This window comes from Oncorhynchus keta, chromosome 14 (assembly GCF_023373465.1).
Source record: "Oncorhynchus keta strain PuntledgeMale-10-30-2019 chromosome 14, Oket_V2, whole genome shotgun sequence".
NCBI lineage: Eukaryota > Metazoa > Chordata > Actinopteri > Salmoniformes > Salmonidae > Oncorhynchus > Oncorhynchus keta.
In genome coordinates, this window is record NC_068434.1 from 76,164,272 (window position 1) to 76,178,090 (window position 13,819).

The 13,819-nt window shown below is 40.5% G+C and overlaps 1 protein-coding gene across 3 annotated transcripts; it reads left to right on the forward strand.

Moving 5' to 3' along the window:
- Positions 1–173: 173 nt before the first annotated feature.
- Positions 174–13,313, forward strand: LOC118370893 (zinc finger protein 143-like). Of its 3 annotated transcripts, none has more exons than XM_035756122.2 (16): positions 174–564; positions 1,369–1,481; positions 1,590–1,679; positions 1,923–2,018; positions 2,188–2,313; positions 2,790–2,983; positions 3,106–3,171; positions 3,249–3,362; positions 3,481–3,556; positions 3,795–3,920; positions 4,112–4,291; positions 4,406–4,633; positions 5,447–5,580; positions 10,104–10,259; positions 10,492–10,634; positions 12,838–13,313. In XM_035756122.2, exons 2-15 carry the CDS (start codon positions 1,376–1,378, stop codon positions 10,600–10,602), a joined length of 1,803 nt encoding a protein of 600 aa, XP_035612015.1. In that variant the 5' UTR covers positions 174–564; positions 1,369–1,375; the 3' UTR covers positions 10,603–10,634; positions 12,838–13,313. The 3 variants fall into 3 exon arrangements, with proteins under 3 accessions (XP_035612015.1, XP_035612014.1, XP_035612013.1); XM_035756121.2 differs by having other exon boundaries at positions 178–564; positions 1,935–2,018; positions 10,533–10,634; XM_035756120.2 differs by having other exon boundaries at positions 180–564; positions 10,533–10,634.
- Positions 13,314–13,819: the final 506 nt, after the last annotated feature.

A 13,819-nucleotide genomic window follows, 5' to 3' on the forward strand; every position in this document is an offset into this window, starting at 1 on the left:
CCGTTTTCCTGGATCTGGATAGTTTCATATAACAGACACTGCTGGCTAATGTCAATGTATATAAAATGCATTACAAATACCCTTGAGTTTGATTCAACTGCATTGCCCACATTACCTCGCTCGACTTCAGGCTACCATGAGGCTTTGCGGTTCCAAAATGGCTGTGTCCAACTTCGGAAACGTTTTTTACGATTCTATATTTGTTGTGCTGAACGAACAACACTAATATGAAGTATAACAGGTGAAGTGAAATAATTTATTGGAAACCGCTGGAATTTTTGAACAAAGTTAAGCGGTCGTAATTGTGATCCAGAATGGCGTATGGAACACCCCAAAAGCAGAATGAGAAAAATACGTGAAATGGGGAGGTCATCAACCAATGAATGAAGGACTTTGAACCAATGAGATTACTTGAAGCTTGAGCGACTGAAATATTTGCCAATCATACAGATCAGGTCGGGGCAAATGCTATCTTTGTACATGTTCAAGGGTGCGCGCACAGGAGAACATTTCCTGCCCTGATGCATGGTGGTCGAACCGAAGGGATTGTTGGAAATTTTAGAGGTTCGTATAAATGTGGTTTTACCCAGTGTGCCTTTCTACAGCCATATCCAGTTTGGGAGACGGAAGGGGATAGCTATGCTCGGCGTTTGCTATGAGAAATATACTCAATTAAACCATAGTTTAAATCATGTATTGTCTAAAAAAGTGTATTATTCGCTAGCCCACATGCTAATTAGCACTAGCAAATTATTTGTCCGCGCTCTTCACACTACTAACTAGTTAACGTTAGCAGTTCGTTTAAGAGGCTAATCTGTAAACTCGATTTCCCCATTGACTGTTTCTTTAGCTAAATAACTTTCATTTTCTCCACATTGTTAGCTAGTAGATACATACATGACAAACTAGCTAGCTAACGTTAAATAAATTATCATTGAGTGTCGGTTAGTTAACGTTAATCGAACAAAAAGTGTTCTCGGCTAACGTTTCTGTCAAATTTAGTTCGTTACCTATAGCTACCTAGGTATAGGTAACAAATATCCCATACCAGTCACATTCATATTTGATACGGTAACGTTGTCTGACATAGCTAGCTGAAGTTGCACTGTTGACTTACCTATCAAGTTCCATCCAACTTGGCAACAACATGAACTGTTGAATCTATCTGCTGTTGTACAACATGTCAGCTGGAAGTTTGATTTTTATTAGAGTACATATCAGATCTAGTAAGGCAACAGACATTGCTACCTAATTGTAAAACGTGGGTCTTGTCGCATCCATAAATTACCATTGTGCCTCAGGCTACTGCAGTGACTGACTGCAGCCACACATACAGTTAATATAATGTGTGTGTATTCGTCTGGACAGAGCAACAATGCTTTTGGCTCAGATTAACCGGGACTCCCAGGGCATTGCAGAGTTCCAAAATGCAGGTGGAGACACTCAGCAGGTCACTCTCTGTTTGACAGAAGCTGTTTCAGGTAAGTTCACTTTCAATTTATTGGTGGGGATTCTGTCAAGTTTCCAGCAAAGGAAAAAGTTACTTACACATGCTGTTTTTTTTTTCTTGTGTCATTTTTGTTCAATAGATGGCGATCAGATGGACATGGACACTGTGAGTTTGCAGGCTGTGACCCTTGCAGATGGCTCTACAGCTTACATACAGCACAACCCTAAAGGTAACTCTAGTGTCAATCATCTCCAAACATACAGTAATGGAGAGTAGCCATAAAGGTATTGGCTTGACTAACAGTGAACACTGCCCCATAAAGTAACCCCCCCCCCCACCACCAAACGGTCTGACCATGTAGCAAGAGTTGATAACCCTGCTTGGCCAAATCATGACAGATTTATTCTTTCTATTGATTATTATCGTGATTTAGTCCATTATTTGATGAGAGCAGTCTGATTGAAGAGTGCAGTCTCCATTTCAGATGGCAAGTTTATGGATGGACAGGTCATTCAGCTGGAGGATGGATCTACTGCATATGTCCAACATGTATCAATGCCAAGAGCAGGTCTGTTTTCCTCCTAGCAATGTTAATTATTGCTGTGTTATAATGAATCATTGCTTATTTAGCTTATTCATGATTTTCTTATTCCTGACACTATTCACTTTAAGATCAAACTGTATTGTAATGGGAAAATTAATATAGTTGTCAATATTTCCCAATTTTTACTTATCAGAGGAGGCCAACAGGTGGACAGGATCCCCTTTGTGTGATGTAATTGGAGGAGATGGTCTGAGACTTGAGGATGGTCAGGCTGTGCAGCTGGAAGATGGCACAACCGCTTACATCCACACGCCAAAAGGTTTGTCTCAATCTTAAAGCTGCGACATGTAACCTTTTGGGCGACCTGACCAAATTCACAAAGAAATGTAATTCTCATTGAAAGCAAGTCTAATAAGTGGTCAATCTGTTCTCTGTTCTATGCTTCCCGATCTTAAATTTAGTTTTTGCATATTTTACTTTCGGTTTTGTACACATGCATCAAACAGCCGAAAATATAATAGTTTTGGTTATTGAAAATATATTTCAGAGATTTAGATGGTACAATGATTCTCTACATTGCTTGTTTTGTCACATAAAATGAAATTAAGCAAACTTAAAATAAAATACCAACTAGGAATTGGCAGTGATTTCTGCATATTGTATATTTTTAAGATTGTTAGAAAACTTGTGTTTTTACCCCATGTTTAATTTTTTTCATCAGAAATTTGGATGGGTAAATGAAATAAAACAACTTTTTGCCATAGGGTATTAAACTTAACTGAAACTCCCTCACAGATACCTATGACCAGAATACCCTGCAGGCTGTTCAGCTGGAGGATGGCACCACAGCTTACATCCAGCACACAGTACAGATGCCTCAGACCAACACCATCCTGGCCATCCAGGCAGATGGAACAGTGTCAGACCTGAACGCTGATGGAACCCTCGACCAAGAGACCATCAACGTGCTGGAACAATACACCGCTAAGGTAGTTTGTTTTTGACATTGTATCTTTACAGCTCATCGACTCAGCATTATATGGAATTTTCAAATACCTTATCTGTTTGAGGTAAAATGGTCACTGGTTATTTCTCCCTTTTGTTTTCTCAGGTAGAGGCTGATGATGTCAACTCCGTACTGATGAGAGCTGAGCAAGATTGTGGTGTGCAGATGCAGGTACTATACTTCTCATGTTTATCTATGTCATGTCATATATTTACCACCAGCTTACATAGGATACATATTTATTTCAGATTGTGCTTCAAAGGCAGAGTGGTCGTAGTTCTAGGGAGCAGCCTACAGAGAAATCTTTCCGCTGTGACTATGAGGGCTGTGGCAAACTCTACACAACAGCACACCATCTGAAGGTAAAGCACACTCACTCCCTGAAAATGACTTTGGTTCTTGAATGTACAATGAGTGAGATTCAATTGGTCCAAATGACATCTGTTTATCTTGTGATTTGCTCTTTTCTACCCTCTGCAGGTACATGAGAGGTACCACACAGGTGACCGGCCATATCTGTGTGATCACCTGGGGTGTGGAAAGAAGTTTGCTACAGGTAATAAACAACCTTCAGACTAATGCAAAGGTCATAAAACCTTTGTGATATGAAGCTGAGGTGCTCTAGGCATATGTCATAGTAACCTTGTTGAAATGGCTAAGGAGATATCAGTTTCCTCAGTTTTAACAATTTCTCACTCATTATCTGAACAATCTCGGTCAGTGTGACTGTGATCCATTAAATGTACAGCACGTGTTTCCAACTCAGCAAAACGTGTTTTTTTTTTCCCCAAAAGGGTATGGCCTGAAAAGTCACATCAGGACACATACTGGTGAGAAGCCTTATCGCTGCCAGGAAGTGCACTGTGCAAAGTCGTTCAAGACGTCAGGTGACCTCCAAAAGCACATCAGAACCCACACAGGTACAAAACTTGTCCAGAGTCAGACTTATACCTAGTCTTATCCCTACATATGCAATCTACAGTGTACAACTAGTTTTTATTTTTGCCCTCTGATTTGGATTAGAAGTCATTTGATCATGCTGTTTGTAAATGATCTCATCCATGAACTTGAAGAGGTCTTGAACAAGGTCATCATCCCCACTGTACTGTAGGAGAGAAGCCATTCATGTGCCCGTTTGAGGGGTGCGGGAGATCGTTTACTACCTCTAACATCAGGAAGGTGCACATTCGCACACACACAGGGGAAAGGCCTTACTACTGTGCAGAGCCTGGCTGTGGGCGAGCCTTTGCCAGTGCCACCAACTATAAGAACCACGTGAGGATCCACACAGGTATGTAGTTCTTCTGTTTCTCTTTGTTAAAAGTAAGTCACACAACAACATTATTCAGTCCTTTTTGTAGTGTGGCCTTTTACAGTGTGATTCATGAATGGGATATATTTACAGGAGAGAAGCCTTACGTTTGCACAGTCCCAGGCTGTGACAAGCGGTTCACAGAGTACTCCAGCCTTTACAAACACCACGTTGTCCACACACCATGCAAGCCCTACAACTGCAACCACTGTGGGAAGACCTACAAGCAGATCTCCACCCTGGCCATGCACAAACGCACAGCTCATAACGTCACAGAGCCCATTGAGGAAGAGCAGGAGGCCTACTATGAACCCCCTACAGGTCAGGCTTGGAAGTCAACACCACCTTACACAGATGTATTAGTCATTAATGGATGACTTCATCTTATTTGTCTCTCCTCTTCTCTGGTTTTTGGGGAGGAGAAAAAAAATAACCCAACCTATGTGTACGAAGGTGTGGTGTGGTGCCCTAATAAACATACAGGTAACTGCCAAAACAAAGCAAACGCCAACATAGTGTCATAATAGGACGTTGGGCCGCCAGAACCGCTTCAATGCGCCTTGGAATACAAGTGTCTGGAACTCTATTTGAGGGATGTGACACCTTCCTCCCATGAGAAATTCCATAATTTAGTCTTTTGTTGAAGGTGATGGAAAACGCTGCCTCAGGCCCACTCCAGAATCTCCCATAAGTGTTCAATTGAGTTGAGATCTGGTGGCTGAGACACACACTCTTTAAACCCCCTATGCTCCTTGTAGATCCCTCTTTCAGATGAACTGAGATCTCTTCTTCTAGCCATGGTAGCCAAAATAATGGGTAAATGGGCATTTTATACATTACCCTAAAAATGATGGGATGTTTTTGAATTGCTTAATTAACTCAGGAACCACACCTGTGTGGAAGAACCTGCTTTCAATATACTTTGTACTCCTAATTTGCTTAAGCGTTTGCTTTATTTTGGCAGTTACCTGTAGATTACTTCTAAAGTCTGACGTATACCTCAGTGTTTAAAGGTTGACTCACGGTGAATCACTGACTGCTGTTATGCCATTATCAGGACTGCAACCAGAGTAATGACTTGAGTCACGAGACAATTATTGAAAAATGTCATTGTTGTTATTCCATGTGATTCAGAGGCCATCGATGATCCCTCAGTGAATTTTGCCCAGGTTGAGGAGGAGGAGGAGGAGTCCTGTTCGGAACAGATGACTGAGGCCATTGGTCAGCAGCATGTGCAGCTCATAACACACCCAGATGGAACCCAACAGGTTAGTTTAAAAGAAATGGCATCTGCACATTTATTTAATAATTTCACCTGAAGTCTACCACACCCATATTTATAGCCATAGGACAAGCATCAATTAGAGCAGTCTATACATGTAAGTTGAAAAGCTATTTTTATATATAATGTGTGTGGGTATATATACATCATTCTGTATACATCTGAACCTTCTATGGACACTGTGTTAATGAACCTCCAAACAAGTTTCAATGCCATACAACACTACTTCTGCGGCTTCCAACTGCTTTTAAATGCTAGTAAAACTAATTGCATGCTCTTCAACCGATTTCTGCCTGCACCCGCCCACCCGTCTAGCATCACTACTCTGGATGGTTCTGACTTAGAATATGTGAACAACTACAAATACCTAGGTGTTTGGTTAGACTGTAAACTCTCCTTCCAGACATATTAAGCATCTAGAATCAGCACATGCTTTTTCAGTTCTGCCCACAAATGTTCTATAGGATTGAGGTCAGGGCTTTGTGATGGCGACTCCAATACCTTGACTTTGTTGTCCTTAAGCCATTTTGCCACAAATTTGGAAGAATACTTGGGGTCATTTCTATTTGGAAGACCCATTTGTGACCAAGGTTTAACTTCCTGACTGATGTCTTGATGTTGCTTCAATATATCCTCATGATGCCATTTATTTTGTGAAGTGCACCAGTCCCTCCTGCAGCAAAGCACCCCAACAACATGATGCTGCCACCTCCGGAATTTACGGTTAGGATGGTGTTCTTCGGCTTGCAAGCCTCTCCCTTTTTCTTCCAAGCATAACGATGGTCATTATGGTCAAACAGTTGTATTTTTGTTTCATCAGACCAGAAGACATTTCTCCAAAAAGTACGGTCTTTGTCCCCATGTGCACTTGCAAACCTTAGTCTGGCTTTGTTATGGTGGTTTTGGAGCAGTGGCTTCTTCCTTGCTGAGCGACCTTTCCGGTAATGTCGATATAGGACTCGTTTTACTGTGGATATAGATACTTTTGTACCCGTTTCCTCCATCTTCACAACGTCCTTTGCTGCTGTTCTGGGATTGATTTTCACTTTTCGCACCAAAGTACGTTCATCTCTAGGAGACAGCATGCGTCTCCTTCCTGAGCGGTATGACGGCTGCGTGGTCCCATGGTGTTTATACTTGCGTACTATTGTTTGTATGGACAAACGTGGTACCTTCAGGCATTTGGTAACTGCTTCCAAGGATGAACCAGACTTGTGGAGGTCTACAATTTTTTTCATCTAAGGTCCTGGCTGATTTCTTTTGATTTTCCCATGATGTCAAGCAAAGAGGTACTGAGTGTGAAGGTAGGCCTTGAAATACATCCACAGGTACACCTCCAATTGACTCAAATGATGTCAATTAGCCCATCAGAAGCTTCTAAAGCCATGACATCATTTTCTGGAATTTTCCAAGCTGTTTAAAGGCAAAGTCTACTTTGTGTATGTCAACTTCTGACCCACTGGAATTGTGATACTGTGAAATAATCTGTCTGTAAACAGTTGTTGGAAAAATTACTTGTGTCATGCACAAAGTAGATGTCCCAGCCGACTTGCCAAAACTATAGTTTGTTCACAAGAAATTTGTGGAGTGGTTGAAAAATGAGTTTTAATGACTCCAACCTAAGTGTATGTAAAGTTACAACTTCAACTGTACTACCCACAACTGCGACCTGCATGCTCTCATTGGCTGGCCCTTACTACTACACCCACTGGCTCCAGGTCATCTATAAGTCTTTGCCAGGTAAAGCCCCGCCTTATCTCAGCTCACTGGTCACCAGAGCACCGTAGCACGCACTCCAGCAGGTATATTTCACTGGTCATCCCCAAAGCCAACACCTACTTTGGCCGCCTTTCCTTCCAGGTCTCTGCTGCCAATGACTGGAACAAATTGCAAAAATCACTGGAGCTGGAGTCTTATATCTCTCTCTCTAACTTTAAGCATCAGCTGTCAGAGCAGCTTACCGATCACTGTACCTGTACACAGCCCTTCTGTAAAGCACACCCAACTACCTCATCCCCATTATTTATTTGTTTACTCTTTTGCACCCCAGTATCTCTACTTGCACATCATCATCTGCACATCTATCACTCCAGTGTTAATGCTAAATTGTAATTATTTCGCCACTATGGCCTATTTTTTTGCCTTACCTCCCTAAATCTTACTTCATTTGCACACACTGTACATAGATTTTTCTATTGTGTTATGGACTGTACGTTTGTTTATCCCATGTGTAACTCTGTGTTTTTGTCGCACTGCTTTGTTTTATCTTGGCCAGGTCGCAGTTGTAAATGAACTTATTCTCAACTGGCCTACCTGGTTAAATACAGGTGAAATACAGAAAGTATTCAGACCCCTTCAATTTTTCCACATTTTGTAACATTACAGCCTTAATCTAAAATGGATTTTAGTTTTTTTATATTCATAAAAATTACACACAATACCCCATAATGACAAAGCAAATACTAATTTTTAGAAAACTGAAATATACGTTTACATAAGTATTCAGACCCTTTACTCAGAACTTTGTTGAAGCACCTTTGGCAGCGATTACAGCCCAGAGTCATATGTATGATGCTACAAGCTTCGCACACCTGTATTTGGGGAGTTTCTCTCATTCTTCTCTGCAGATCCTCTCAAGCTCTGTCAGGTTGGATGAGGTGGTTGCTGCACAGCTATTTTCAGGTCTCCCCAGAGATGTTTGATCGAGTGGGTTCAAGTCGTTTGGGCTTTGGCTGGGCCACTCAAGGACATTCAGAGACTTGTCCCAAAGCCCCCCCTGAGTTGTCTTGATTGTGTTTGTTGTCCTGTTGGAAGGTGAACTTTTTATTGTTTACCTTCCTTTATTTAAATAGGTAAGTCAGTTAAGAACAAATTCGTATTTACCAATGACAGCCTACCCCGGCCAAACCCTAACCCAGACGACGCTTGGCCAATTGTGAGCCACCCTATGCGACTCCCAATCATAGCCGGTTGTGATATAGCCTGGAAACTAACCAGGGTCTGTAATGACGCCTCTAGCACTGAGATGCAGTGTGCCACTCGGCAGTCCTGGAGCATGTTCTCATCAAGGATCTCTGTACTTTGCTCTGTTCACCTTTGCCTCGATCCTGACGAGTCTCCCAGTACCTGCCACTGAAAAAACATCCCCACAGCATGATGCTGCCAACACCACACTTCACCATAGGGATGGTGCCAGTTTTCTTCCAGGTGCTATTTTTGGCATTAATGTCTAAGAAATGAATCTTGATTTCATCAGACTAGAGAATCTTTCTCATGGTCTGAGAGTCCTTTAGGTGCCCTTTGGCAAACTCCAAGCAGGCAGTCTTATACCTTTTAATGAGGAGTGGCTTCCGTCTGGCCACTTTACCATAAAGGCCTGATTGGTGGAGTTAATAAATGTGCAAACATTTCTAAACCTGTTTTTCGCTTTGTCATTATGGGGAATTGTGTGTAGATTGCTGAGAATAAAAAAATGTAAAAATCAATTTTAGATTAAGGCTATATATATATATATATATAACACAACGGTGGGTGGGGATAAGTTGTCTGAATACTTAACAAATGCACTGTATTTATTTATTGATTGAATATTATAACCGTGTAGACATTTATATCAGGTAGACAAAACATATGTTGATACCAAATAGTAGTAATAATAAATGAATTAGATGGCATTCACAAGAAATGGCTTAAAGGATGGAAGCGTTGTTTGTGAATAAAGGTGTGTGGTGGAGCTTGTGCGGGTGCAGGCTCTTTATTTTCTACCTAGTTTTTTTGGCCCTGCACCCCACTAAAGGATGTGTGTTTGAACACACTTCATTACCCAATAGGTGAGCAAATACTAAACTAGAATGAGCATATTCATTCTCAACAACCCCCTTTATCCCCCTACATCTTCACACCTCTTTACCCATGGCACCGTACACTGAGGATGTTTTACATGCACACTAATAATTAAATATGAGACTGATTATGACAGAGGGCCAAGTATGTCGTTAGTTGTGTAAACCCCTACCTATGCTTATCTTAATCAGTGTATGGTCATAATCGAACTAAGCGATTAAAACACCTGGTTTTCTGAGCAATCTTTCCAATTATAAGGACATGTAAACAGTTCAATCGGCGTTCCAGCAGTGTATTTGGTCTGCACATGTGCCAGTACTGCAAGCCTCCCTCTTATGCGCGAGTGAAGTGAGATTGGAAAAACGGAAAGTATGCATCTTAAATAGTTGTCACATACAAATGTTATACATTAAGTGTACACAACATTAAGAACACCTTCCTAATATTGAGTTTCAACCCCCACCCCCCTTACCCTCAGAACAGCCTCAATTCATCTGGCATGGACTGTACAAGGTGTTGAAAGCGTTCCACAAGGATACTGGCCCATGTTGACTCCAATGCATCCCACAGAAGACCGCTTTGTTTAGCTATACAATATTTCATTGAGGGCAAATGGTAAGTTATAAGTTAGTGTATGATAAAATGTTACATGCTTTTCATTCACAGGTCAGTATCTCCCATGCTGACATGCAGGCATTGGGAAACACAATTACCATGGTAACCAGTGATGGCACCACCTTCACGGTTCCTTCCCATGAAATGCTTAATGCAGATGGTACACATTCAGTTACCATGGTAGCAGCAGATGGTACAGAAGAGCAGGTGAGTTTTACTAAAACTTTACCACCATGATCTGAAATCCCCAAATGTGTCCCTGTGTTTAGTTCTGTTTGATACCTTAACAGTGACAGAACTAGAATGATGACTAGTGATTCTATTTCTATCAACGCACCCACAGCAAACGCCAATAGAACTGTCTACTTTCCACTTAATGGGCAAAAACCCCTTTCAGACTTACTAATCATTGTCATTTGTGATGCGTTTTGGGCTTTAGGTCTTAATACATGTTGGACCTCTCCCCCCTCCCCCCCCCAGGTGGCCATTGATTTGGCCTCCTTTCAGGGCATGCAGACAGAGGAGGGGGTTCACCCTGTCACTCTGTTAGCCACCTCAAACGGCACACAGATCGCTGTCCAGGTAGGGGACTCCCTCTGACACAAAACACCAAGTATTGCTACATATTGCAACATACAAGCAGGCCACACAATATATTCCCATTGGATGCTGAGAAGCATAACGAGTTCAAATGACACTGCAGTAGCTTTAACAAACAGCTGTTTGTTAGCCTAATTTACAACCTTACAAAGAAGTACAGTGCATTATATTGTAGTCACTGAGCTGGCCTACAGCAGTGTGAATCTGAGATTAGGCCTCTTTTTGTATTGACCATCACTAAGGGTCCTATTCAGTCTTGAGGTACACGTGTTTTTAGGAACTCTGCACCTCTCCTGTCTATTCCAGACAAATCCATTGCTAAATAGAAACAAAAACATTCGGTGTGTTGGTATTTATTTGTTTTCAACGATCACATCAGTCCTTCCATTGTGATGTTAATACAAGGTGTTTTAAGTAAATAAGGTTAGTCTTGACTCTTCCTTGTAGACTCCATCCGTCAGTCTGCTATGTAGGTTTGCTTCCCTTTGACACCTACATGACGCCTTTGACGCCTTCTGTTTACTGCAATGGGAGGAGACTTAATTTTTAAACTAAACTGAAGTATCTTATGTGGTGGTTCATTTCTTTACTATCAAATGAGGAGAGACAAACTTAGCACACAAGTCAGAGTTATACTTCAAATAAATCTTTATTCACTAATGAGTGAAGTGGGGAGAACAAGTATTTGATACACTGCCGATTTAGCAGGTTTTCCTACTTACAAAGCATGTAGAGGTCTGTAATTTTTATCATAGGTACACTTCAACTGTGAGACGGAATCCAAAACAAAAATCCAGAAAATCACATTGTATGATTTTTTTAAAAGTAATTAATTAGCATTTTGACATAAGTATTTGATCACCTACCAACCAGTAATAATTCCAGCTCTCACAGACCTGTTAGTTTTTCTTTAAGGATCCCTCCTGTTCTCCACTCATTACCTGTATTAACTGCACCTGTTTGAACTCGTTACCTGTATAAAATACACCTGTCCACACACTCAATCAAACAGACTCCAACCTCTCCACAATGGCCAAGACCAGAGAGCTGTGTAAGGACATCAGGGATAGAATTGTAGACCTGCACAAGGCTGGGATGGGCTACAGGACAATAGGCAAGCATCTAAGGAGTGGCTCCGTAAGAAGCATCTCAAGGTCCTGGATTGGCCTAGCAAGTTTCCAGACCTGAACCCAATGGAAAATCTTTGGAGGGAGCTGAAAGTCCATATTGCCCAGCGACAGCCCCGAAAACCTGAAGGATCTGGACATGGTCTGTATGGAGGAGTGGGCCAAAATCCCTGCTGCAGTGTGTGCAAACCTGGTCAAGAACTACAGGAAACGTATGATATCTGTAATTGCAAACAAAGGTTTCTGTACCAAATATTAAGTTCTGCTTTTCTGATGTATCAAATACTTATGTCATGTAATAAAATGCAAATTAATTACTTAAAAACATACAATGTGATTTTCTGGATTTTTGTTTTAGATTCCGTCTCTCACAGTTGATAAAAATGACAGACCTCTACATGCTTTGTAAGTAGGAAACACTGCCGATTTTGCAGGTTATCAAATACTTGTTCTCCCCACTGTGTGTGTGTGTGTGTGTGTGTGTGTGTGTGTGTGAATCGATTGAGTGCTCTACAATAATGATGGCTGGTCGACAAATTTGTTGAGAGCCCAGAGACAAAAGTACAAAGGTATTTTATAGCCAAGATACACCCCTTTAAGTCTACATGACGAACAACAGATGTGTGGAATGGGTCACAAGGTAAAGATTTGTATGAAAGATACTGTCTGCTGTGAATTCTAAGTATCTGCTGTAAAAACGGTTATCTTTGTGTAGAGACCAAGATCTTGCCCTGGGGTCATCTCTCCCTGGTTCCATATAGAACAAAACATTAACTTAATGCTCCAGATTGTGGTCTCTTCAGGTTTTATCACCCAAAATACATCGTAAATCTCCTGTCAGTGTTATCTCCCAGAGGCCCACTTTCAGTCCACACAGACAATAGTTATACGAACCCTCTATTCTGTCCATAAAAAAAACATTTGATGCAATAAAAGTATTTTGTTCTCACACTAATGACGAGATTTTGTATTATGTTACTTACACCTGATCAGACCATCAATTTTGCGTAAATAATATTGTTTTCTCAGTGTGTGATTTCAACCTTTCTGTTTCTTAGCTCAGTGAACAACCTTCACTCGAAGAAGCCATCAGGATAGCATCGAGAATACAACAAGGAGAGATGGGATTGGATGATTAGATAAGATAAGCCTTTCAATTTCTATTGAAATATTTGATATGACGAGAACAACTGATCTATACAAATTCTACAGTTTTCTGACTTAAGGGTATTGTTCTTAAATCAAACATGGAATTCTTTATTAAGATTTGTAAATAGACATTTTGATATGGCTGCACCAAGAGTCTGTAATGCTGAAACATCCATTTGTTGAGTAAGATGTGTGTTGCTGCATGAATGAGATTAAGAAATGTAAGGCGTGTTTGGACTTTTGGTACCATTTTTCCATGTGTGAATATTGTATTCTGTGTATATACAGTAAATAGCCAATGTTTTGAATCCAGCATATATTTTAACTTTGAATGTGTACAAATAATGGATACACATTGGTTGTTAAATAAAGCAGTACAATTCTATATATTTGCACAAATTGTTTTTGTGATTATGTTGTAGATTTATCATCTGAAATCTACTTGATTACTATTGAAACAGGATATTGTTTAGTATTTTATTGAATTTATTTGTATGTGTAAGACCCAGTGTGATATTTGTTGATAGCAAGTGCTTAAAATGTCTACCACATCTTTACATCAACTCATACTATTATATGAGCAGTTAGACAATTCTTATCAACATAAGATTTTAAGATTTTTGGGCATATTTGCTTTTTGTGTAAATAATTGAATGATATACCAAGAAGCAATTTCAGAAATGATCAATGTATATTGTGAATGCTATAAGATTAGCTGAGGTTATAAACTGGCGCTGGAAGAAATGGCAGCAGTTTTACGGGCACCCAGCCGATTGTGCTATTATGTGGGTTTTTTTGCGTTATTTCTAACTTATTTTGTACAGAATGTTTCTGCAACTGTATCTTACAGCAAAAAAAAGAGCTTCTGGATATCTCGGTCCGATATCAGGA